Genomic DNA, 26,710 nt, shown 5'->3' on the forward strand with positions numbered 1-26,710 from the left:
GTCCTTGCTTGAGAGCACAAAATTCAATTAGCGAATTTCAGTGCAGAGTGGTAGAAGTGCCACTTGCTATTCAGACTTTATATCAGTTAGCCAGACTCAATCTCTGTCCCTCCTTAATTGCAGCTATAATAACAACCTTGCAATTGTGGTGACTGCATACGTGCTTCAGGAGTGTGTGCATGCGCCTTCACGTCACAGACTGTAGATAAAAGATGGGCATCAGGTGAGCTTTATGGCCATCGTCATCGTAATTTCCTGGAGCTAGAAGTTACCGTATTTTTGATGAGCTCTATCAACGAATGAGGACAAATTTGTTAGAAAACTGCATAAATAAACTGTATGACTCCAATGCGCAAACACAGATGCCTGCTAATCCGTGCTAAAGCAGCCACTCACCAAAACTGGACCGATGACTTCTTCAATGTGTTGTTCCATGCAGCAGGCCGTATTATTTAGACAGTTAATGCGATTTATTTTAAAAGAAGAAGAAAACACTGCAAAAACCAACAATGCCTGAAAAACCATCAGGCCTGTGTCAAAGCAAATGTCAAAGCATGTCAATTCAAGTGGCCACAACTTAAAACCTTAACAAAATCCAAACATGTGGGTTAAAAAAGAATAATACTAATATTTGATGCAGATGTTATGAAGGGAGAAATTAGCAATAGAGACCAAAACCATTTGAATCTCTGAACACGGACACTGCCTCAAGTGGCTTTTTAAAGAACTGCAGTTTTTTTTTTTTTACTTCTACATTGGTTTCATTTTTCAAGGTCCCTGTTTGGTTTAAATGCCTATATCCCATCATCTAGACAGTATAATAGGTGGACTGTGGAATGCATGCTGTGTTTCAATCAGTGCACTGGACAGCAGACGTCTTGACCAGGTGTCAGCTCATCAAGGTAAATCATTTTGATTTTTGCGAGCACCCGCCATGTCTGTCTCTCCCTCTCCAATCAGCATCTGGGAGTGTGCTGTGTCCCTGCTTGCCCCTCCATAATACTTTATTCAGTAGCGGGACTTACCCTGCCATCAGAAAAACCAACAGATGACACGTCTTTGCAGGGATTTGAGAGCATCCCCACACTCAGAGAAAGCAACTGCTGAGAAGCACTTCCATGGACAAGAATATGGAGGAAGAGGGTAAGCTGACAATGTGGAACGATGCACTCGGTTTTACATCAAACCCTAATTGCTTTTGTATAATGCAAGGCAAAATTTCTTGACCTCTTGACAGTGTCTATAATGAAGTGACGTACAGTGTACACTCATACCGTTACCTTTTGTTCTTCTCTCATACTTTAGACTTCAAAAAAAGCACACCTCTGCACAGATTACTGTTAGCTGCTGTGAGAAAGATGCTGCCAGAAGCAATAATGTCACTTTGCATTTCATTACTGCGCTGCATACCGCCACCACAGCAAATTTATGTAGTGAAGAGATTTTGTCAATTAGCGCTAAAATGTATTATCACATTATTATTATTTGAGGTAAATTGTGATTAATGATGCATTCCACAACATGGATAATGTGCTGTTTACAGTACCTGAGGGACCTTGATCGTATAACACCAGTTAAAAGGTAAAAAAAACCCCAAAAAAACCAACCTATTATCAGGCTTTATTAAAGGTTACAAACAACTTTTCTGCTTTATGCTTGTTTTGGATTATTTACAGAGACAAAAACAAGAGTTTGCACCTCATACATCATTTTGGAGTCCTGTTAAAAATTTAAGTACACCCTCGGGGGTGTACTTCAACGGGGTAAGGAGCAGCCCGGTGCTGTTAATCAAATGCACTTGATTAAATGATCATCAGCAAGTGTGAGCACCTCTATAAAAGCATACGTTTTGGCAGTTTAGTAGTGTGGAGCATTTAGATGTGCATTGACACAATGCAACAATGTTCCCAGCAAATACACCCCAAGGTCAGACTGTGTAATGCTCAGAGAAACTGCAAACAAACCCCGAGAGGTAGATCTTAAAACTCTACAGGCCTCAGATGGCATCTTAAATGTTAAAGTTCAAGGCAGTACAATTAGAAAAAAAGAAAAGAAAAGGAACACGCCAGCACAGCTTAGATTAGACAAGAAAGAACAGCATCTGCTTGACAGAAGAGACCAAATGAAACAGAAAATCAGCACATCAGAGCTAACACCTCATATAAACTGTCAACCACAGTGGTCAAGAGATGATGTTTTGGGTTTATTTTGCTGCTATATGACCTGGGAATCTAGCAGTCATTGATTTGACTACGATGAGTATTCTAGAGTCAAATATGAGGTCATCTGATTGCTAAAACTAAAAATTGGCCAAAACTAGTTCGTGCAACAAGACAATGATCACAATTGCAGCAGCAAATCTATAACACAATGGCTGAAAAAGAAAAAAATAAAGATGTTGCAATGTCCAAAAGTCCAAACCTCAACCTGACTGAAAGGCTGTGGCAGGACCTCAACAAAGCTCTGCATAAATGAACATCCACAAACCTCAATGAAATGAAGCAATGTTGTAAAGACGAGTGGACCAAAATTCCTTCACAAGAATTAAGAGACTGATAAAGTCATACAGAGTCTTATAAAGACTTTCCTTTTCACATGACTGTGGAGTGAAATTAAATTTCTGGTTCTGGCAGAGCTGAACACAGCTCAGCTGTGTGTACAGCGTGCACCCAAACAAAGAGCTGGTTGCTGAGGGGCACAGAACAAGATCATCACCCCTTAAAATGTCAGTCCCTTCAGCCTTCCTGCTGCAGCGGCCAATACCTCTTTTCCCGACTGGTTCCTTTTAGAAAGAATGCCACAAGCAGACAGCTGGGACTACAGACTGAAGCACTTCCAAAGCAGGAACTTGACTTTTGTTGATTTGAAGAAAAAAGCCAAACAAAGGCAAACAAAAAACTTGCATATTGTGGATATAAATAGTACTTAGCAACCTACGTCAGGTATACTAAAGTCTTGCAGAGAGTGTTTCAAGCACGTAGGGTAAGATATGCACAGATTAGATATATAGAAATGCTTGTTGTCTGAATATGATGAATCTTCTGATGCCACGTGAGATAAGTGAAGCCAGCTGGTGTTTCCTGTTTGAGTTTCTGCTGAGGGAGAGTGTCCTCTGTTAGTGCTTGCTTTCACTATTCTCATAAGCTCAAAGGCCTGCAAGTCTTTGAGTACTCTCAGTTCTTGAGGATCTCTTGTACGATGGGTTTATAAGCTTTTCATCTCCTGCAGATTATCCAACTACACTGTTACTTTACTTGTCTATGACCAAAAAATGTACCAAGTAGGTTCGAATGATGTCCCTTCAATTCACCCTTTGAATTTCAGAACGACCACACAGTTATGGAAAGAGGACATACAGTACTTCAAAATATCTTGCTAGCCTGATTATTCCCATGATTTCATCTTGGTACCATGAGAAATCGGGAGAACAATACAGTGTAGGGCGCCCTTGTGCTGCTTTTACCCTTTGATGAATGGACCGAACGTGTCCTCTGAAGATGTCCTGTTGTACTGGGCACTGAGACGTTAGAGGCAAATCCATGTTGCAGTCTATGTTGAATTCACAGACCAGATCCAACACATCCCACAGATGATTACACTGAAACCTGGAAACCAAGTCCACAACATAAACTATTTCGGGCCACTGCTATCAGGGAATACTATTGCCATATGTGACGAATACTGTTGCCATATGTGACGAATACTGTTGCCATATGTGACGAATGCAAGGATGAAAGATTTCCCAGGAGAACATTACCTAAAGCTTCATACTGCTTCTCCCAGTTTGCTTTTTTCCCCTAATGTGCATCCTTCTGCCATTTACTCCCAGAGTAAACAGTAACACTGCACCCAGATATCCACATGATGTAGTTTGGTCCATAATTCCTTGGACAAAGGCAGTTCTTTGCAGTTTTTCGTCTGTACATCACCACAGGAGCAAAGCCAATATGTGATTGAAGTGATGGTACCAATGATGGTATCAATTTAAAAGGTTTTACGAGGATTTTGTTAAATGTTTAGTAATTAGAGTGATTTTTATACACAGTCTGCAGCATCATGGCTACATGAAGCCTGTTAATTTCATTCTTGCATGATAAATAAAGGAGATTTAATATGTGAAATTGATTCAAACTGCGACCTGTCCAGGGTGTACCCTGCCTCTCGCCCCAAGACAGCTGGGCTCCCCAGCATCGAAAGGTCTGGCAGAGCTCATCAAGGGAGGAATGCAATTGTTCTTCATGGGTTCTAAACTTCAGGGAGTCATTAACTGTAAAATACTTTCAAGTATTAAGGGCCGATGGTGCGATATGGCAGCCTCGCTTCTGTCAATCTGCCCCAGGGCAGCTGTGGCTACAACCGTAGCTTGCCTCCACCAGTGTGTGAATGTGAGAGTGAATGAATAATGGCATTGTAAAGCGCTTTGGGTGCCTTGAAAAGCGCTATATAAATCCAATCCATTATTATTATTATTATTATTATTATTAAAAGCAGTCTTTATGATTAAAATTACATTACAGTATGTTTTACAATTAATGTTGAATTAATTCCTAAACAGTTAATGCAACCCTTTTGAGAAACCACTTGATTACTTGATTTAAAATCCACTGTGGTGGTGTACAGAGGTAAAACTGCAAAAACTGTGTCTCCGTCTGACAAATTATGGACGTAACTGTAAAAAACAACACAGAACTCATCAGACTGAGCCACCGGTTGCCATCGCTCAGTGGCATAGTTTGGATATTCAGGCCCATTGTAGATTATTTTGGCAACAGACAGATCAAGATGGGCACGTATAGCAGCCTGCACTTGCAAAGCCCCTTATGAAGTTCTCTGTATATTTTGACAGCTTTCATTAGTATTAAGTCTTCGGCTATTTGCAAGACAGTAACTCTTGTCTGTGAAATTGGAGCGCAAACCCAGCCCTCTCTCCCCCAGAAGGATCAGTCAGCCTTTAACACCCTTGACACTGTCACCACTGGCTCTCCTTTTTTGTGCACATTTGGATAGGGAGAGCTGCTGTTTTGAAGATGCTCCTACAAAAATCCCTGTTTGACAGATGTCTTTGTAACAATATAATCTATTATTAAAACAATACACTACACAGGCAAATAAGAAATTTCATGGTCATTCGAACAAGAAGGGAAACAGATAAAAAGATATTCTGACACCTGTTATATATCAAAATCTACATCACACAATACCAACATTGTACAGTTTCATCACTTTTGGATTGATTGTGTGGGAGGGTGCATGCATGGCTGTGCATGTACACTCAAGTAGGTGGAGAGGGCAGTATCACATAACCTTATCCTTAATATAGTATTCAAAATAAAAAATGTCAGGTATACAAACCCCTAGGGAGCATTTGTACCTTTATACTCTCCTTTGCTAAGCCCTTCCTAAACAGCCTCTGTCCAATATAAGGAACCCTAACAAGACAGTTAAGTTTTAATATGCAAAGATGCTGAAAAAGTATTCAAAAAACTACTCATAACAGAACATAATCTTGGTATTAAATTAATATATATCACTCAAGTAAACTCAAGTGCAGTTTAAGAGACAATTAGGTTTACTAGCCAAACGAGATGAAGAGGGATGCCCAAGGAATTTCAAAATACCCCTTGTTTGATCTGATCCATAACATTTGTGGAAATCTACCGTTCTTCCAAAGATCCGCTTATTATTTGGTGACCATCAGAATTATGATCAGGATAGAAATGTTTTGTCACAGGATGAAAGCGAATAGAAAAAAACTGCGGTGACTCTTCCTTTTAAAGAAAAAGGGGACCCAAATCATGCCAGCAAAATGCCCCCACAACATAAGAGAGCCACCAAACCCCTTTAATTGATTCACTATTTGGGTTCAAAGGCTCAGATTTTCCCTATATTTCCCATTAATCTGTACACCACATTTTCCTAATGTGTTCCTAACTCCCTGCATGTTATCGAACCCATACCAACCTATTATCACAGAGCGAGCAGGACCTCTGACTGCCCTGTTGTGTCTGCCACCAAGGCATATGCAGAAGATCCTTTAAATTCTGTTTCCAGTTAAAAGTTTGTCTCTTCTCAGAACACAGTTATTAGGGAATCACCAGTGGAGATCATGAGTTCACCTTAAATCTTGCTATTTTGGTTGTTTGGCCTTTTACCAACTCCCTACAGCTAGGCTAGCCACGTCCCCCACATCCAAATGGCTGGTTACAAGAGCCAGCTGTTCAATTTGCCAGGAAACCTTGAGGATTACAATCATAAGACACTAAAACTTACGCACCACAGCAGTTAGTGTTGTCAAACTGGCTAAAGCGAGCACGGTATTTTCAAAAGTATCATTGAATTCAAATAAACTGCACAAATTGAAGCACTACTCCTTCTTTGTACGAGAAACAATTAAACCATCTTTTAAAAAAAGACTCCGTGACCCCAGCCTACACGTACTGTGACCTCACATGGAGCCAAGACCACGCAGCTAGAGTATGTAAAAAGATGCACCAAAAGCTGGTGGGAGGAAACCAGCTGCAGGGAAATGATCAAAGCACACCTCCCACCACAGATTCTTGTGAAATTATGAATGTATAGTATCTGCAGCTATGTGACTAAAAATGTACGGGGACATCAACATGTTCAGCGAAAACGTTCATAAGTAAACAAAAACTAAAGTTATTCCTGACACAGTCGATTACTCTCAGACATTTCTGAACTGGCTTCTGATTGGTCCATGAATGGGTTTCATCAAACATTCAATGATATATTCTTTGGCTTAACAAGCAAAGAGGAAAAGACAGGGCAGTGACAGTGATAGACAGCGTAGCGTTTTCTTTCTCTACTTAAGAAAATGAATGACGTGAAGACTACAGTCAAATACAGCACGGCTGCTTCTCTCTACCCGTACCCGTGAGTGCGTTTGCCTTTTAATATGTGACAAAATGGAGAAACACAAAGTTTCTACCAAATACAGCTGGAATTTGCAGGAGAAAAAGAAGCCTGACCTATTTCTCGGAATGAATGGAAATGACCTACGCTGTGGGCCTGCATGAATCTAAATTGAGTCACCAAGGGTATCCTGTGCAACAGTGTTCTGTTTGATTTAGAAACTGCTCCCCTGCTGATTCGAGGCAAGACAGGGGATGGCTGTGCCCACTAGGCCTTGAGGGGGGAATGTTTCAATGGCAGACGTCTCCAGCAGCACCCTGCTCCCAGACTCAGCACCAGACAAGCCAAGCAACACAAATGCAATTAGGTGCAGGAGGAGCTGACACAAACGTGTTCACACGCATACGTCTCCTTGCTACAGCCTAAAATCCAGTTCCTGTTGCCCCCTGTCTCAGCTGAGCCCTCTTTCTTACAGGTTGCGTTTGAACAAACGTCATATCGAACCATCTGTTGAAACCTGGTAGATTCAAGAAGTTGTTTCTTAAGTGGCTAATAAAAGGAAGTAGAGTGAGTTTCAGAGGTTATTTTCTAAATTAAACATCAGATTAAAAAGTGAAGACAATGGGGAAAATACCTTAAGTCGCTCACGGAAAGCTGACTGTATTAAACATTATTCGACATTAAAAGGAAATTCTCTGAATTTAAATGCTTTTCATTTAAACGTGGCTTGTGGATGCCGTTCCTGTTAATCGACAAATGATTCATTTCGACAACATAAAAGGTGAAAGAGGGCCATCATTGTGGGAGTGTTTGCTTGATTGGCATGTGTCTCAGCTTATCACTTTAAACAAAAACGACACAAAAATGTCAGCGCTTCGTCACGACATAATTTTTAAGGGATCTTAAGGTTGCGTGGCTCCCCTTTGGATTTTGGTTGCAAGCTTATACGTAGCTCTAAAGTTATTCAGACATCAAAAACTCAAAACTGTAAAACACAAGCCCTTTCTAGTAAACGTGGACAAATATAGAAACTACAATAAAGGATTTCCACAATAATCTTATTACAACACTTCTGTGAATGAAGCCTTTACCGCAGTATGAAAGGAAATACTTGTGTAGGGATTTATTGGAGCTTTATGAGACAGGTGATCTGTAATTTGGAGGTACACGTCATATTTTCATTCATACGCAAATTCAACAGTGTGCTGAATTAGGGCCTCAAGAAAAAAGGCCTCACACTGGACCAGAGCGCAGTGGCTGGAAAGCTAACCACTACCTGCTATGCTAATGTGTGAAAGAAGCCCCTCTGCCTGCATCTTTGGCCTCTAGCTGACCTCCCTCTGCCTGCAGACAGACCACTTAACACTGCCTCCCCACCTGTAGAGACGTCTGAAGAACAGGCCCCACTTCAGAGCTACGCAGTCAGTGATTGGCCATGATTACCATGGGCACTTGACTCATTTCATCTCCTCTAAAGCACTAAACTTTGGGGCATCAGGCATGGAGATGGATTCTTCTTCCCATCTATATTTTTTGATTGTGTACATTAATACCAGTGTAGAAACACTTTAATTTGAACTTGTTTCTGATGCAAAATATGCATGAATGTAAAATGCTGAATATCTGAAATGTTGCATTTATTATGCATCTAATGTTGTTGGGTTTTTTTCCATAGTGATGCGTTGTGAAGGGAATTTCTCTGCTGAGGTTTTCGAGTAGGTAGTGGAACTGGCACCGATGTTTGCAAGGAGGTGTCATTCTGTATCAGCCGAAGAGCAGTTTGATAAAGCGGCACTGCCTCGGTGACATGAAAGCCCAACTGAGTTCAACAACAGCCGTCATCTCTGCTCTGCTTTTCTGTAGATAAATGCCACTGACAGGAACAGAATTCACTGTGGTAACTGATCAGGTGCCAAGTGCCCTCTCCCCAGTGCCCTGCTGCACCGAAGCCCTCCACGGAGCTGGCATTGGCCTGGCCTGGCCTGGTCTTGCAGCCACGGGCCCAAGCTTTGTAGCTCTACACTCGACTATTCAAGCTATCTCCAAATCACACCCGCCTGCCGTCAGCTGCCCGACTCACAAACCTAAGCAAACAATTTAAAACCCGGCAGTAAAGACCTGACTAGGAGGCAAAGTTAAGACAGCAAAGTTGACTTGATCGGAAATCTAATCTTGCATATTTATGTGGTGTTTATTACACCAGCGTTGCAACTAGCTCAAATATAATTAGTGATAGAAGAGGTGTTATTATGTAGGTCTTTGTCAGAGGACGTGAATGTGTTTTAAAAATACCACAGCAATGAATCAGTGGCCTCACTATCTTTACAGGCAGGCAGAGCTGGTAGGTTTTGTCAACCAGGCCAACAATAAGAGAAGCATACAGGCACCAGAATGAAAGAGGCAGTGGTGTTTGCACTTATTGTTTGGCTTCAGCTGAAAGTGAGATTGCTGTGATTTAATATAAAACAACCAGCCGTTATGCATTTTACCACCATCTCCATGTAAAGCCACCTGGCCCTCCAAAAGAAAAAAGAAAAAAAAACATTGGAATGATTAATATCCCATGTCTGGAATACTCAGAAAATATACATATTATAACCTTCACGGTTTCACAGCCTCATAAACCTAATAGGATATTTATTTTATTTTATGTTAGTTTAAAAAATTATTTAAGGCTAGGCTGCAAAATATATACCCAGCTGCCTCGGATGAAGCCTATATTATATTGCTACATCACAAAGGTCTGTGACTAAGCATTGAGGTCCATGTTTACAGCATCCCAGACCGTCGAGGAAATCTGTGGCCTCGGTGCGTTTGTCTTCGTCCAAAGAAAATTAAAGGTATTCGCACAGGAGCTGAAGTTGAATGCATCGAGGCACGTACTCCCATAAAGGCAGGTGCACCTGTCTGCAGTGGCAGCCTTTTGTGCTCACTACCAAATGAGCCACGAATCTACGTGTCGCGCCGTGTGTGCGAAATATAGCATAGACGTACATGTAAAAGGAGATGAAACCATCCGTGTCTCTTACCGTTCTGCCTTCAGTCATGGCTCCCCATCATAGCGTTTGGAGTCCAGACCTCTGACGAGCCGTTTATTCCTATCAGGCTGTGTCACTCACTCCCTCTCTCTCGCTCATCCCCATGTCATGTTTCTCTCCGCTGCAGCAGAACCAAGCCACGCCTCCTCCGGTAGCCGCGTGACGTCTGCCTCTGACGAGCCTTTTTTGCACACGCCCTCGCATGCGCGTCCGTCATTTGGCCGCCAGAGGCCGCTGTGCATGAACCAATAAAGAAAAAAAAAGAAGGAAAGAAATGAAAAGCCAGCGTAATCACAGCCTGTACGAAACTCCAGTGACTGCAACGCTATTCTCCTGAGATTAAAAACACACTGAAGACTGCTGCACTCATTTACCACTTTATTAGGAACACCCGTGGATATATAAATCTGCCATACATTTCACAAGGCTTCTAAATGTTATGTTTTAATTACTTTAAAACAAAAAAAAAAAAGATAGAAAAAGGGGGATCAGTCTACATAATGTTTATTACTGATGTTAAATTAGGTGACGATGGTGGTGGTGAAGTAGACCTCTGGGCTAATGGGTTAGACAATAGGTTAGGAAATCTTTTTTTTTTTTATCTTTTTTTTTTTTTTCATTTTTCTTTAAAGTTCTGTCATACACAGGCAAAATCTCGAGTTTCTACAAGAAACAAATTCTCCAACAGTATTTCATGTTGTTATTTTAATAAACGTACCTAACAGGTAGACGTTTGGTTTGGGATCTACATTCCAGTGCTGGGGAAATTATTTATCTATCTATCGTGACTCACAGAGACTGGGTGTTTTCTCATTTTCTTTGGCTCGTTGACTAAATGCTCACCGCGGTCCATTCTCATTGTCCAGTGTTTCACTTGAACTGGTCCAGCAAGTTATCTCTGGGCTGGTGCCTCACACCGAGTCCCCATATCGATCCGCCAGCTTTACCTGCCGCACGGACACTGCGTCTTTGGAGACAGTCCTCACTGTTTGCCGTCTTTTTCACTTTCAACCGAAAGTCCTCGGGCACAGCCATGAGGTCCTTCGTCGCGTTTGTCATTCTCCTGGTCTTCTGCGTTGGATTTACTGGATGTAAGCCCTCGTCGCCCTGTCCGAGTGGCCAGTTTATGCTGAAGAACCAGTGTGTCCTGTGTCATCCCACCTGCTCCGAGTGCTACGGACACGAGCTGTTTGAATGCACTACCTGTGGAGTTTGTGAGTAGGATTTTCTTAGCACGTATAACGCAGTGAATATAGGGCTGTTGTTGATGGCTTTCTCAAATGAAGAAAAAGGCGATGTTTATTAAATATCCATTACATTTTCCCCACACACTAGCTTACTGTGCATTTGATATACCCACGGATTTCTTTTAAAGTCGTGTATCTTATGTGACAATAACTTAAGTTTTCATCATCATTGGTAAAAAGATCCAACACAGTACCTATGAAATGAGGACACGAGAACACTAAATTTGCATACCATTGTTCATATAATTGTTTTTTTAAAGGATTTTATTATAATTTGTTATTATTTTACCACACCTATACCAGATTATGACAAAGACCTGTTGACTACTCAGAAATCCAGTTTTTTTTTGTTTTTTTTACTAGTCTATTTAATGATTACCCAGCTCTTTAAAAAGGGCTTTTGTTCGATGAGGTGCATTCAGCTCTGGTTTACCATTTACTCTTGTTAAACAATCAGAGAGGCTGGCTGTAGGACTTGCTGGCTACCTCTGAAATAGGGAAGGGTTGAATGTATGATCGTTTTTCACCCGAGTTTTCACGGTGTAATGTGATCGTGTCAGAAAGAGGCCTTTGTTAATCAGAACAGGGGAAAAATATCTGAAAGAGCTGGAAGTAGTGCTGTTGCAGTTGACTAGGCTCAACCTGCAAAAGCTGCAACTCTGTCCCTCCTTCCCTCACACTCTCCCTCCCTTGAACACACACTGCTGATTCTCTTACTATACATTGTTGCTGGGTGGACCTATGCTTGGTTGTCATGTGCCATATTTTTCTGATCATGCTGTGATTGAGGGAAGTGGAAGGATAAGAGAAGCAGCAGCTTGCAGCCGCTCTCCTCCCTGTCTCACACGTCTTCCGTGTGGCGCTGAGCAGATGAGACAATGCTGTAACTCGGCTGCTCTCAGAGATGCCTCAGGTGCCACAGGTGCCTTGCTAGGCTAGTGGCAGGTGGCACAGCATTAATCATGAGGGCCAACACAAGGCTGTCTCTGCTTACAGCTCTGATCTCTGGTCTGCCGCTAATTGCCAGTGTTTATATTAGTTGGAGCATCAGTCAAGAAGTGATCTGGCACTGTTGCTGTCTGCAGTCAGTCTGCAGTCAGTTTATAATGATCTTTATGCCTTCCATTTGCCTGCCGCTATTCTCTGTTTTTATTAAATATGCATGTGAAATCTCTGAATCCAGCACCTCCCAGCAGTTGCCACAGATTCCCTCAGCAATCCTCATCTTTCATTAGGCACTTACTTTTACACAGTTGCTGTGTCTTTTTAACTTTCCTTCATCCGACTGGCTGTCGGATGAAGGAAAGATTAAAGCTTACCTCTGTATTTATTACGAGAATCTGAATGTTTTTCACTCAGAATACGGCAAACAGCATTTTTATGATAAGGGAAAATAGAGTATGCTAACAGCTCCTCCGTGACCTCCTCTTCCTCCTCAGATGAAGACGGACAGGAACGTTTCCTCCACCAAGGTCGCTGTCGGACACACTGCCCACGGGGATTCTATCCTGACAGGGGTCACTATGCCTGCCTGCCCTGCATAGCCAATTGTGAACTGTGCACAGATGGCAACATATGTGCAAAGTGTCGAGGACATTACAAACTTCACAATGGGGTCTGCCAAACAGCACTGTGCGGCATAGGTAAGTGCAAAACAGAGTTTTTGTGGAGGCGATATCTTTGCCCAACAGAGAGGCATTCAGTATTCTGGACCTCTGTGTTTCAGGGCAGGTGCAGGACCCTGATACAGGAGAGTGCATTGACTGTGAAATTGGCTGCAAAACATGTTACACAGGTAAACATGCTTTCTGTATGAGGCCCACACACCATTACTGTTTAGCGATGTATATTAAAACGCTGATAAAGGAGCACAATGCAGTTTGTTTTTCCCTATGAATGCTAATTAATCACCTTTTCTCCTCTGTTCCCAGAAGACCCAGAGATCTGTAGCAGCTGTGTTGAAGGTTACTTTCTGTGAGTGTTTTTTTTTCTTACCTTATTATTATATTTTGATAACTGTGTCTTCCTCCTGTTCTGCTCTGAAATCATCCACAGACAACGGCGTCAATTGGGAATTATCTTTTCATTGTTTATGGATTTGACAGGTATTTTCTATTAGTTTGAATATTAGTAATTATTAGTAAAAAAAAAAACCCAAAAAATTGAAATCATTATTTTCTGTAATTTCTTTTCTGATTTTTAAAAGTTTTAAAATTAGTTAATCTTATAAATTTGAGTTCAAAAGGACTGAAATGTTGCAACTAGTAAAATGAGAAAACTCGACTTAGTTATTTGTTTATCCGGCATGGAACAGTTATGCTTTTGCATGCTATGCTTTATGATTTTTCAAACAGTTTTTCTTTTTTTATGGAGATTAAATATGCTGCCAAGAAGCAATTAACCTCACAATGACCCTGTAATTGTTTTTTACATTCAATGGTATTGCTTTGCAGGAAAAAAAAACAACCACAACAAAAAACGGGTCTTGTAAATCTACATGCACTGTGAGGCATTATATGGCCAACCATTTCACAAATTGCTTATCAGAATATGCTTAGCTTTCTTGCCTCAACGGAAAATTGCATCTATATTCCTGTTTATGCCAGCTTATCAATTGGACGCAGTGTGTAACACAGGTTATAAAGCCAGAACAGACGCCCGATTGTGCACTCCTCCCTCGAGTTTAGGCCTCCTGGAATCGTGTGAATCAGGTTACCTTCCATTCAGAATCATACGCTGTTACCTGAGCCTTGGTTTTGAGCTCAGAAGAGACTTAACAAAGTGTTCTTATGTGTAAGGAGTAGAGAAAAACAAGTAGAGATGGAAGAGCTGCAAGAAAATCCAGCACCTGCGTTTGTGGATGCTACACAGGTTTATTGGGATAGTCTATTTTTCTGCATCTGCGTGTGTAGTTTTCTTTAAAAGTATGGTTTTAGAGATTCAATATGACTGTTCATCTTAGAATTTTATGTTGTTATAGCTATTATATATCTACATGTGTAGCAGACAAAAATAAAATAAATATAATCCAGCAGGGAGCTGTTATAAATTGAAAAAACAACCACACTGCGACAGATTGTGACAGTTTTGAGCACTAAAAGAAATTCCTCCTTTTAAGATTTTGCTGGTAGTGGTAGTGAAAAATGTTAAAGTTCGACAGCTTTGGCATAACCATGAATCAGTGAGGCCAGTGTTACTCTTGCATTAAACGCCGCCTTTTAAAAGAAATCGCAGCATGATGGATGTTTGGTATTTATTGGCATTTACTTTCCTTCCCAAGGAACCAAAGAAGTGCAGCAAAACCAAAAATTGCTGTGATTCATTCTCACTATAATTTAAATCCTTCATTTCCCAGGGCTTTCTCTTTTCTGAGACTACCTGCAGTATATTTTCTTCCTTACTAACAAAGTCCAGGAGTAAAAGACCTAAACAGAAGTTGTGTTGGAAATGCAAATGTGCTCTTCTGGAATGGATAGCCTGGTGTTTGCACAGGGGGATTCTTAAACATCCTGCAGATTTTAAAGCAGAGTAGTTTTTCCTGGCAAGAAATGGGGCCTGGTTTGTACCAGCTGCTATTGTGAACCACTTGATGGATGCATCGTGGCGCCTCCAGCTGTTCCTCCTCAAACAACCCTCACATCTTAGCACCGGATCCACGGCAACGCAGTAGGAAGGGCAGGTTGGGCTGTCACTGGTCAGGTTCCCTTATGTAGGAAGGTGGTGGAATAGGCTACACAAGATGCTGCATCACATATGTTAGTGGCTTATTTGCTGCTTGGCTAAGTCCCTCTTTCTTTAATGTTTTAGCGTGACATCTTTGCAAATCAAATCTTCACTTTTTTTAAAGCTCGTTTCTGGGGCAGCTGTCTCATGTTTAATAAGACAGTTAAGCCCCGAAGGACTGATAGGATAGGTTAATGACAGAAATCACCCCATACCTGCGGGCTACAAATAAAACACCAATTATCTTTTCGCCTTAAGAAGAAAGTAGAACCACAATATGCTTGAAGAAAGCCAGCCTACATTGTGCTTCCTGTCCCTACTGTTGTTCGTCTAAACTGCATGAGTTGGGAGAGGAGTTCTCTGAAGTCAACAATTCATCTACAGGTGTGCGGCTTACTGACACAATGCATGTTGGGATTACCGCTTGTGTGCGGTATACCTTGTGTTTCTGCTGCCATCAGATCATGGGGCTTTTCATTGGCTTTTTGGATATCACAATAGTTCTGTTCAGCATGTTTGCTTTGCAAAACAGAGTCTACTTTCATTTAATAGCTGTGGCAGGGAGTTCAAGTAATGCAGTCACTGACCTATTAAAAGTTCTACTGAGGAAAAATACTTTGCTAATTGCCGGGGATTATTATTTCTCAACATGTGCAAACAAGTTAACGAAACAAACCAATGGAAGATTTTCAATGAACCTTTCTCTACAGTTTCAGGCACCAGTGTCGCAGACATTGTCCTCAGAGCACCTATGAGGACAGAGGCAGGCGTGTCTGTCTCTCCTGCCCAGCACCATGTGAAGACTGCAGGAATAACACGCACTGCTTTGCCTGCCAGCCTGGTTACTTCCTCAACGGTAGAAGCAAATAACAATCATATATCTATGCTTTCCTTACTATCAGTATACTAAATGATGCAGATGTTCCATACCATACTAAAAGAGTATATTCAATATATTCTTTAATCGCTTTGTTTTTGAGACTAATCAAAGACAAATGAAAGCACTCTGAGTCTTAATTTGGCTTGCAAAGCATGTTCATTTAAGCAAATCTGTAACATAAGATATGCAAATGTATGATTTATGCAAACAAAGAAGAAGGGATTGTGTTTTTGTGTTCTGTAGGCGTGGGAGAAAAAGGTTGGAGACTGTAAATAAAGCCTGGAAACAAAACTATAGTAAAGAAAGGTTGGCGAGCCCACTGCTGCACTAATCGGCCTCCACCTTCTCTAGCTACAAGGTCCAGTTTCAAAAAAAAAAATCTAGGTCATTGTTTTGTGCCTGGGCAGTCAGATGGAATTTGGAGAGAGAGTGATCCTATAAGGGCAGGCAAAGGAGAAGGATTTACACAGCAGTGAACAGCTCACTTATGAGAATAAGTTTATCAGCACCATTTAAAGAATAAATAGTGTTTTACAAATCAAAGTAACTTCTTAGGGTTTCTCTTGACTTATTCCTACAGAAAAAAAGTAGAGGAGAACATGTAGAGAAGTGCTTTTGTCTGCTGTAGTATCCATGTTTTTAAGATTGTCAATATAGAAGAAATGCTGTAATGGAATAATGTCGTAATAACATTAGTCCCTTTCTGTACCTCTGTGTCTGTGTCAGAGGGACAATGCATTAAACAGTGTCCTCAGCAAACCTTCAGCGACTCCAGCGGGTGGCGCTGTCAGTCCTGCCACAGCTCGTGCCAGACATGCCACGGACCTCGCGCAACAGACTGCGACCTTTGTCCTGGTGGGAATTTTCCTGTACATGGACAGTGTCCTCACATTAACTGCCCACAGGGACAGTATTTTGATGGTAAGTAGAGGAAGCACGATGAAAGCTGACTTAGGCTGGTTAAAAAAGAAGTTTTATGTGATCCACTGTAATTCAGGTAAATTACAGATTTACAAATTTACGAACAAAAGGACAGAATGACATATCAGGTTGTAGCTGAAACACAGATAACACTCGTAACGCGATATTTCTCTGACTCTCTGGTGGAAATGATTGCTTTTCTCCTTTGTTGAAGGAGAAAAGCAATGACCTCCAGTGTACTGACACTGGAGGTCAGTATACTGTCCCAGAAATGTGGAGGGATTCATCGTCTTGCTCAAGGACACTTTAGGAAGTTGATACTTGCTGCTGAGCCCACAAGCTTGAACCCTGCTGAAGGACCTCTGGGGTCATCTGCCTCAAGCATCTACCTCTCTAGCCCCTTCTCTTTTGTGTCTGTGTCACCAGCACTTGGATGCAATACTCCATTGTTCTTGTTATCAGCCGCACACGGTTAATAAGTCGATTGTTTTAATTTCCACATCATTGGTTTTATTATTTGCTTACGTGTGTGGATAAGCCAGCTTCGCCAGGAGCAGTTCGCATTCAGCCATCAAGTATTTTTCCAAGCTATATACTGACTGCTATTGTAAGGAAACAGCTTCATTTAAAACATTCTACTTCTTGGGTTTCGATTTTAACCCAGGTGTCATTCACATATCTGTGACCTGTGACCTGACCAGTGCTGTTACTTTGATTGAGCCAAGAGCTGTTATTGCGCATTTGCAATTTAGTGTATTTTCTTTTTAAAACACTAGTACCTGTTTTATCCTTAGGCAACGCTGAACATGAATGGTTTTAGAGCAATACATTTCTAAATGTTTGCTTTTGAGTACAGAATGCAATAGTCCAAAAGCTCCTGATTATCAATCATTTCTGTTTATTTCTGCCCAGAGCCCTTTCTTATACAGTCTATTTGTGCCTGAGACGCTAAAGTTAAATCTTGTTATGGTTCCCTCTTGTGGTGGGGATGGTTAAAACAAGCTGTGTGCTGTATGTATATTTTTTGCATCCAGGGAAATATGGTGAATGTCACACGTGCAATGTTTCCTGTAAGACCTGTTTTGGCCCACAGGCACTGGATTGTTCTTCGTGTTTTAAAGGTAATATTTACTGCTTTTAGCCTTTCAGAGTAAACTATCTTAATCGCGATGTTAATTCTTGATGCCAATCGTGCGAGTGTGCATGTGTGCGTATTTGTGCTTCACAGGATATTTCCTGGATCAGGACAGTTCCTGTGTAGAGCAATGTCCACCTGGCTCATATGCGAACTCTGCCACTCAGCTGTGTGAGGACTGCTCTCCCAGCTGTGAGGCCTGTGTGGACACCGGTGATAACTGCATCAGCTGTTCCAAAGGCACAGATAAACTTTTTCTCCACCAAGGCCGGTGCTGGTCCAATTGCCCAGAGTAAGCAGCTTGATAAGCGGTGAAACAAACACGGAGCTATGCAATGATGACACAATCGTCGTCATGCTTCGCTTCTCTTTTGTTTTCTCTCAACTGTATTGGGGTTATTTTTGTTTTGTTTTTCTTTAGAGGTTTCTTTGAGACAGCAGAGGGGTCGTGTGAAGCCTGTGATAGCTCCTGTCTCACATGTGATGAGATCAAATCCCAGTGTCTGTCCTGTGCTGACGGCTACTACCTGGAGAGTGGCATGTGTAGACTCAACTGTTCGCTGGGAATGTATCCTGCAGATGATGGTACCTGCAGACGATGTCCTCCCCACTGTGACGTTTGCTCAGATGACAGGACCTGCTTCCGTGAGTCATTAGCACAGTCAGCAGATTTAAAAGATATAATGTTCGATGCAGGTGAGAGATTTGTGTTACAAATTTTTCACTCCTCCAGGGTGCAGTTTCCTCTACTTGATGCTGAACGGTGAGTGTAAGGCTAGTTGTCCTGTGGGCTATTATGAGGACATGGAGGAGGGCCGCTGCGGGCAGTGCCACCCTACGTGTGGCAGCTGTTCAGGGCCTTCAGCGGATGATTGTGAGACCTGCTCAACCTACAGCCCCAAGCTCTATAAAGGTGTATGCTCAAAGGACTGCCCCGCTGGTACTTACTATGAGGCTGCAGCTATGGAGTGTCAAGGTGAGCACCTGGATTCACAGATTTGGTTTGCTTTTAAACACCAAATATGTAGAGTTTTCTTGTTACGGCTTCACCGTTCTACAGCGAGAATTCTTGCTAGTTTTCATGATGCTACTACGTCAGTTCAAAGACCATAAATTCAGATGTCAAAATGATTAAAATACATTTTTGATCATTAAATCGTTTTAATATTTTTTTCAATTTTGATGAAACTGTAGCAACTATGAAATGCAACTGTCAAATTTAATTTCCTTTAAATCCAATGATATTACCTCTGTTTGAGTTTTGGATTTGACCTTCCTAGTAGCAGGAATTCTGCAGTGTTATAAAGTTATTTGTTTTTATCCCTCAGCCGTAAAAGGCTGATGGGGTGTGGTTGTCACCTTGCGGAACGGGTGGCTGGCATGAACACTCAAGTTTATGAATGTGATAACTCGAGAAGGAAACCACCTAAGACTTTCAAATTGATACCATAGGTGGACCTACTAAAAATTTCAGAAAACTTCAAATCAATTCTTTGATTTCAGAGTTTCATTTAGTTTCCAGAGTGGGTTTGCTATTTTCAGTTTTGGTTTTACTGTTTGAAAATGTTGCCTTTTAGTTTAGTTTGTATTAGTTTTAGTGTTTATTTCACGTGCTGGAGGCAATGTTTCGGAAAAAATCTGGCACAGACTTTTTGAAAGCAGTTTACTCCTAGTCCTGCAGTATTATAGTATTTATACTATACTGTAGTGTTTATACAGTCGTACCTATACGACTGTATAAATTAGACCATAATGTATAATAAATCAGCTTGCAGCACCACATTCCTTTCAGCAGAACTGCTGATTTTGTTTCACTATACAGGTCCTATTCTCACCACTTGAATTTGTATATCAGCAATCGGTTCTGGATCTCCTCCGCAACGTTAGAAGTGTGACCCTTCAACTTGTCTTTCATTTTGGGGAAGAGGATAAACTCACTAGGAGCCAAATATGCCAGAGTTGGGCCAGTGGTGACAATACCACGTAGCACAGTGGAGATTGCTAACGTTTCTCTCCCTTAGACAGCTCAGCGTAATATAGTAAAGCTCACCACAGAGAATCAGACAAATTTATGGTGCAAGCTCTGTAAAAGTATAATAAAAAAACAAAATGCACATGTGCCACCTTGAGGTTTGAACACTGTGGACTCCACACACGCTAATGTCCACAGACATGAAAGTTAGGTTAGCTAGACTCAGAAAGTTAAATGTTTTCTCTGTGCTTGAGGTCCTTGGAGTGGTTAGAATGGCACTCACACAGAACAGTCTATAAAGCGTGCACTAGACGTCCACACCAAGTACACAAGGAAAAAACCTTGAAAGCGAGATCATCCAATTTTTTCCTCACACTTTCTATTAGACTTTCTTTTCCATACTAATTACCTTGAATAATGTTAAAGCTTGAATAAGCGTTAAAAATAAAATAAAACAGAAAATGTGTAACAAAGGGAGGTTAATGCAGTGGCCAAAAGCAATTACTAAACTCACAACTGAGTGATAATGAAATAAGCTATTTGCTTAAAATGAAATCCACTCACCTCTAAAACATGATTATTGTACCCTGTTGTGTAAATGTGGTAATGTGACATGAAGGTGTTGCAATCTGCTTTGCTTGGTTGTATTTAGAGTGCCACCAGACTTGCCTTAGCTGCACCGGGCCGGACGCCAACGAGTGCACCCAGTGCGAGAGAGGACTCGTGTTGGATCCAAACTCGTTACTGTGTGGTGTGACGGGTGATACAGCCTGCCCACCGGGGACCTACCTACACAACGACCAGTTCACCTGCAAGGGTTGCCACCGACACTGTCTTTCGTGTGAGGGGCCAGGCAACGATGAATGCCAGACCTGTGCTGTCCCCAGATACCTTTACAGTGAGCATTTTCCACAGGTTTATGTGCAGACACAGAGGTGATTTGTGGTATAAATGAAAATCAGCACAAAACTGATTGTTTTAAAGTTGATTTATCATGCAAAGACAAAACAAATCTGAATCATTTATCTTTAGACTGTTAGCTCTACAGGTGCTTGAAAAAGCCTTTTCTCATTTTAATCACTAATGAAATTTTTGGCCCGAGTTATAGACTTTGCTTTTGCATTTAGTGCTCTCACAGCTGGCTTCATAATAATGGCGTTTGTAAGACTATTTGACAATTTCAGGTTAAACAGATTCATGCAGTTGTACAACTATTGGACAGACTGGTTGCTTCTCTGAAGTGAGTACGCCACCAAGTTAAGGTGCTAACTCTGTTGCTGTATGCTTTTTTTCCAGACAGCACATGTGTTAATACGTGTCCTGATGGCACGTATACCACAAGGCAGGAAGCTGATGGAAAGATGTTGGGACTCTGTTTGCCTTGTGACCACGTGTGTTCCTCTTGCACTAGTGCATCACCAAGAGATTGTCTTACGTGTTCTCCAGGATATCTGCGGCTCCTTCAGCTCTGTGTCACCCATTGTCCCACTGGGTAGAAAGCTCTGTTACTATTTGTGAAATGTTTACCTTAAGTAGACAAACAGTTTCTGCAAACAGACCTTTATGCTTCAGTGACCCCAAACTAGAGATAATACAGTATTTGTTTTGGAAGTGAACCAAAGTTTCTTAGGAAGAAAGGGTGTAACGTGGTTTCTCCTTCTTCAGCAGCAAAGTAACTTTTTCTTAAAGCTTTTTTTTTTTATCAGTTACATATTTGACAAACATGAAGGAAATGTTTTAACCCATTTTTTTATGCATTTCTTCAGGTATTACAGGGAGGGCTCCCAGTGTCATAAATGTCACCAGTCCTGTGAGCTGTGTACAGGACCGGGGCCCGAGTCTTGCAGGCCATGTCCTCCTCCTCTGCTGGAGCTGAAAGGCACCAAGCTGTGTGTCGAGCGCTGCCCACACCGCTTCTATCAGTCTAACGACATCTGCAAAAAATGTCATATCAGTTGTCAGACATGCATAGGTAGGTAGAGGTGAAATGTCAAACCAGTGAGTCAACAGAAACCCATTTTTAAGTATTCAGGCATGTATTTTACATTTTATTTATTTTACTGTGTTACATGTATACAGCTTTTTGTTCTAATCATTTCATTTAATTTCAGTTCAGCAAACAGAAAAAGTATATTCCTCCTGAAATGTAACACTGATGTAACTATTTAGACCATTTGCTTTCATTTTAACTCAGGAGTCTCTCGTTTCTCTTAATCATCTTTGAGATGTTTCTGTACCTTGATTGGCACATGAAAACAAAATCAAAGGAGAAGCAAAATGAACTCAAAAGCCCTCCCTAAAGTGCTCGTAGACATGACTGTGTGGAGGCACAGATCCATATTCTTACAGGGAGCACATTTGGAGCAACAAGCACTCTTCCTGTAGACAAACGATTCCCAAACTGAGGAATCATGAGAGCAAGATTGTGGTACTGAAGGTGGTTAGGAACCTGGTGACCTCCAGAGAACCTGTGGTGACATGGGACAAATAGAATATGCATTATAGCAGCACTCCAGTGATCTGGGTACAGTATCTAGCAGCACAGCTTCATTCAGTAGTATTAAATGGGGAAAAAAAACAAACCTCAATTGTTACTTTATTTTTTATTTTTGTAGACTGACTGTTGATTGATGAAGGATAAAAATTCTTTAAATGGTTTTCGGATACTAAATGGTGGTATGCTGGGTAAGACTGTTACCTCACAGGGTCCTGGGTTTTAATCCAGTCTAGAGTCCTTCTATATGTGGATGTCTGCATGGGTCTCTCTCTCAGTTACTCTGGCTTGTTCTCACAGTGTGATGAACTGGGTTGCAACCACCACCACCTTTGACCCTGAACTGGGGCTTGAATAATTTCTGACTGTACTTTATATTTCCAAACTGTCAATATCGTGGATTCACTTTCTCATTAGGTATCTGCTCAGTGCTTGTATGTGTGTTTGCAGATGCCTCTCCTCAGGGCTGCTTGACTTGTGACTGGGGCAGCATGCTCCAGGACAAAGTGTGCTATCCACGCTGTAAGGAGGGACTGTACTTTTCTGAAGAGGTGGGTTATGATTAGGGCTGTTCGATATAACGATATATGTCGGATGACAATATAAAAACGTCTATCGTTTCATTTTATGCTATCGTTTGTTTCGTGGTGTCGCAAAATAAACTGTTTACGGCAATATTTTTTCATCCTTTTGATGGTCACTGTAGTGGCTATATTAATTTCTTAAAGTTCCCTATTTCTCTTATATTTAATATAACCACACTACAGACAGAGAAGCGCCTGTTTTATGCGTTGTGGTTAGCAACAACGACGGTAACACCATCGCGTGACCGCTTGTTTATGTTCCACATAAACCTTTCACAATAAAGCTCAAGATCCTGTTGAGACTTTTCAAAATAAACCGAATCACGTGAAAGAGCAGATTATTTACGGATGAGAAGTAAAAAAGAGTCGCCAGGTGCTAAAAAATAGACCTTAGACTCGAACGTTAGAACAGGCACACCGTGTAATAAATACTCACAAAGAAAACGGCGGCTGTTACAACTTATGTCTAAAAATGTATAGTTTCATGCATCAGTTTAAAACACTCAACTCCAGCTACATGACGCGCAGCTGGAAACACTTCACGCAAGTCGAGCTGCCCGAGATTCACAGAATTTACAGAAAATGTTACATTTTTGTGATTTATATCGTTATCGGGATGATAGAATTCTTATATCGGGATATGAGATTTTGGTCATATCGCACAGCCCTAGTTATGATTTAATGATCGTCTTGTCATTGTACTACTCTATGTATCATAACCATTGTATTTAAAGGCAAATGGCAGGTGTTCTCGCTTAAATTGATAGCATAGAATCTGCCTACAGACACTAATTGATCACACCACCGTAAATGAGTGAAATAATAAAAAACACTGATCCAAATTAATATTTTAGTTTGGCTGCCACATATATTCGTAAGCGAGCTACCACGGATGTTTGCTGTATGCCTACTAGCTTATGACAGTACACAAAAGAAAGTACATAGACATCCTCTCAAAACCAGGATGTAGTAAAACAGGATTAACAATGAGTAATTGTCAGGTTAGAACTGATAGTGGTGAAACAGGCTGGGCTATTTGCCTTCCATTCTCTTCAGAGCATAACATAACCTCTGGCATAACCTTTTATCTAATGTCTGTATCTAACTGTTCGATTGTAGGAAACATGCGAGCCTTGCAACAAGTCATGCAGGCATTGCTATGGCCCCGGACCTGACCACTGTCTGACTTGTCACACTGACTCTGCTCTTCATGCTGTGGAGAACCGTTGTGCTCCATGCTGTCAGACTGGAGGCAATTACACCAATTGCTGTGTTTGTGACAGCCGCTCAGGTAGAGATGCTGTCTTTCATAAGCGAAAGAAAACTGTTTAGATGTGACAGTTTACTAAAGGAATTTTGTGTTTTTTCTAGCACTGTGTGTGGAGGCCCCCCAGCCTAAATCAGGAGACATCCAGGAAACCGATATGAGTTTGTCCTCCAGAACTCTGAAGCACACCTCAGCTGCCTTGCCTATTGCTCTGCTGCTGGCAATTGGTTTTGGTCTGGCTGTATTTATCTTGGTTAAAGCCCATGCTAGGAAGAGGCTTTGTTGGAAACGAAGCTATGAGAGACTGAGTGGTAGTGCGAACATTAACATGCCCCACGGCGTGCCCGAGCCAGATAGCGGAGATGAGGTAGATGTGGTGTACACCAGCAAAGGTGGATCCGTTTATCGGCGTTACAGCTTCATCCACGAGCAGGACACAGATGCAGACCAGGATGTGGATGAGAACATCCGTTTTAGTCATTCTTAGATGCATCTAGAGCTCAGAGTAATTGAGGAATGTTTCGGGATGCTCAGTATCAAGACGGACACGTAGTCAAAGTTAAAATAGTTAATGTGTAAAAGAGAATGCAGCAGTAATTTTCTTTGGTATGTTTCTTTTGACTTCAGGTGAATATTTATTCTATGAAGTGCCTGTATCTGTATAATGGAAATTCTTAGACACGTGAAACAGTACAGACCGTACACGTTTGTGTAAATGTATATGAGTTTTTTTCCAACTTGATATTAAAGTCGTGCTTGTGAAACAGTGAATTGGTCATATACTGTAAGTTAAACTTGTTTGTTGGAAAGAGAAAATCTTTTCTAATTTACACCGTTTGAATGCCTTGAAACAACTGCCTTAAACCCTGTCATCCTGGTAATGTTATCAGTGTTATCTGGTCTGTCAGTGGCCTCAGTAGAGTTGAATACAATTCTGCAAACTGTAAAATACTCTAGGAATGTTTTTCGGTTTTCCATACCTTAGTTTTACATATTTCCTTACGTAATGAAACAGTCCAGCCTCTCACCATTTAGTCGAACTGTAACCTGCGCTGAAGACAAAGTCACCTGTGTGGCAGTCCCCTTCAAACAAGGATATGTATTTTACAAAGGGTCGTAAGTTAAGAGCTCTTTTTCTTACCTTGATGGTTTTGTTCCTTTCTTTTGCTCTTTGGACATTTGGCTCTGAACAGTCATCGTCTGATCTGCAAATACCTCCTCAGTTCTCAGCTGATCTGCCTGGTTGTTCGACTATTATCACTGGTGATGTAAAAGGTAAGAAAGGTGAATTAGAAAGGCTTCTGTCATCCAGGAAAAAGAAGAATGTTTTTTCTGAGGACTTCTACATTAATGCAACAGTGAACTGTCAAGTTTACATTGAAGAAAGAGGTTTCATCACAGCTCCTCTCAGTGAGGAAGAGAAAGATTTCCCAATTGCATACTCCATGGTGATCCATGACAACATTGAGATGTTTGAGCGGCTTCTACGAGCTGTTTATGCTCCTCAGAACATTTACTGTGTACACGTGGACCAGAAATCTCTGACCCTCTGACCCTTTATACGATTCGGTTTTCCCGAATCGTATAAACTCATCGCATATTAATAATCAAGGAACTGGCCTCCCAGCCCATTGTTCCTTCAGTGGTGCTAATTTCAGTCATTATGCAATGTACTGTTTATAAGATTGGGGAAACCTGATGAGACCAGCGGAGGTCACGCTAAACAACGGCAGGACGTTTAAGCTTGATCAGCTGTTGTTAGCATTTATTTAATATTAATTTCTAGTATCAGCTGATGTTCGGTGGAGCCACAGCTGTAAAAGCTGCTGGTCATGATATCGGTTTGTATATGTGGTGAGAGGGAATCATGAAAATGAAACCAGGAGATGTCCTTACTGAATCAGTGTTTGTGTGTACAGAGAGACAGCCAGGTTCACAATGGATATAAGAAAGTTTTTTCAAAAAAAAGGAGCCACATTCAGGTAAAGGTGTAAAATCAAATGATCCGTGAATCAGCAATAATGTTGGATCAGTGTTTCAATATTTATATCGTTTATTAGATATACACGTGGTTTGTTTATTTGCCTTTTGGTTGAAAGTAAACTGAGAGAGGACTTTTTGCTAGTGATCTTAATAGTATTTTTTTCCTATTCATTTAATTTTTCATCTAATTGTATATAATCTATTTGTGTATGATTGTCAGTCCAAAGAGGGAGAGAGGAAAGAGGGGGACATGAGGAGAAAGTACAAGGTCAGGAAGAACCGAGTAAGAAGACAGACAGGGAACAGTGACAGGCACAACAAAGAGAAAAAAACCTGATTTTACTCACACAATCTGGAAGTTGTTTTCTCCCTATATTAAAGCTGCTATGCAGAATCTGCAAAACCAACATAACATTATCATTGATTGGGGAGATTAAAATTAATGATATATTTTTACGTGGTTCAGCCACAACTCTACTTAAACCTCAGTCAGTAATAGGTAGGCCAACCTTTGGACCGTCCAGTTGTCCGTATGACTGCCGCAGTACGTACATCACATTTGCGCACAATCAGAAAGTGCCTAAAAGCCCTGG

At 41.2% G+C, this 26,710-nt stretch overlaps 2 protein-coding genes and 1 long non-coding RNA gene across 4 annotated transcripts in view; 1 reads left to right on the plus strand and 2 right to left on the minus strand.

Moving 5' to 3' along the window:
* otud7a (OTU deubiquitinase 7A) overlaps positions 1-10,089 on the minus strand; it is a 51,310-nt gene extending 41,221 nt beyond the window's left edge. Inside the window, exon 1 of the mRNA XM_085167797.1 lies at positions 9,903-10,089. The gene's annotated coding sequence lies outside the window, so the exon portion shown is untranslated. The remainder of the gene's footprint in view (positions 1-9,902) is intronic.
* Positions 10,090-10,250: 161 nt separating this feature from the next.
* LOC146515503 (uncharacterized) lies at positions 10,251-24,905 on the plus strand. Of its 2 annotated transcripts, none has more exons than XM_085167796.1 (16): positions 10,251-11,125; positions 12,598-12,801; positions 12,885-12,953; positions 13,093-13,132; positions 15,592-15,737; positions 16,488-16,682; positions 17,717-17,803; positions 17,911-18,109; positions 18,239-18,462; positions 18,551-18,793; positions 20,442-20,687; positions 21,086-21,281; positions 21,556-21,761; positions 22,734-22,834; positions 23,987-24,158; positions 24,239-24,905. In XM_085167796.1, the coding sequence occupies exons 1-16, from the start codon at positions 10,747-10,749 to the stop codon at positions 24,619-24,621; spliced, it is 3,090 nt and encodes a 1,029-aa protein (XP_085023922.1). In that variant the 5' UTR covers positions 10,251-10,746; the 3' UTR covers positions 24,622-24,905. The 2 variants fall into 2 exon arrangements, with proteins under 2 accessions (XP_085023922.1, XP_085023921.1); XM_085167795.1 differs by having other exon boundaries at positions 10,252-11,125; positions 13,090-13,132.
* Positions 19,306-26,452, minus strand: LOC146515504 (uncharacterized). The gene is made up of 2 exons (XR_014875247.1): positions 25,276-26,452; positions 19,306-21,723 (listed from the first exon to the last, which is right to left on the minus strand). It is a non-coding gene; the product is annotated as an uncharacterized LOC146515504 (long non-coding RNA).
* Positions 26,453-26,710: the final 258 nt, after the last annotated feature.

This window comes from Neolamprologus multifasciatus, chromosome 7, assembly GCF_963576455.1.
Source record: "Neolamprologus multifasciatus chromosome 7, fNeoMul1.2, whole genome shotgun sequence".
In the NCBI taxonomy this organism is placed as follows: Eukaryota; Metazoa; Chordata; class Actinopteri; order Cichliformes; family Cichlidae; genus Neolamprologus; species Neolamprologus multifasciatus.

What these genes read in the sequence shown, in the direction of transcription:
- LOC146515503 (XM_085167795.1), top strand. Translation starts at nt 10,747, where the DNA reads ATGCTCACCGCGGTCCATTCTCATTGTCCAGTGTTTCACTTGAACTGG. An exon ending in AGATGACAGGACCTGCTTCC is followed by an intron (nt 18,463 to 18,550) that starts GTGAGTCATTAG and finishes TCACTCCTCCAG; the next exon opens with GGTGCAGTTTCCTCTACTTG. An exon ending in CAGTTGTCAGACATGCATAG is followed by an intron (nt 21,762 to 22,733) that starts GTAGGTAGAGGT and finishes GTGTGTTTGCAG; the next exon opens with ATGCCTCTCCTCAGGGCTGC.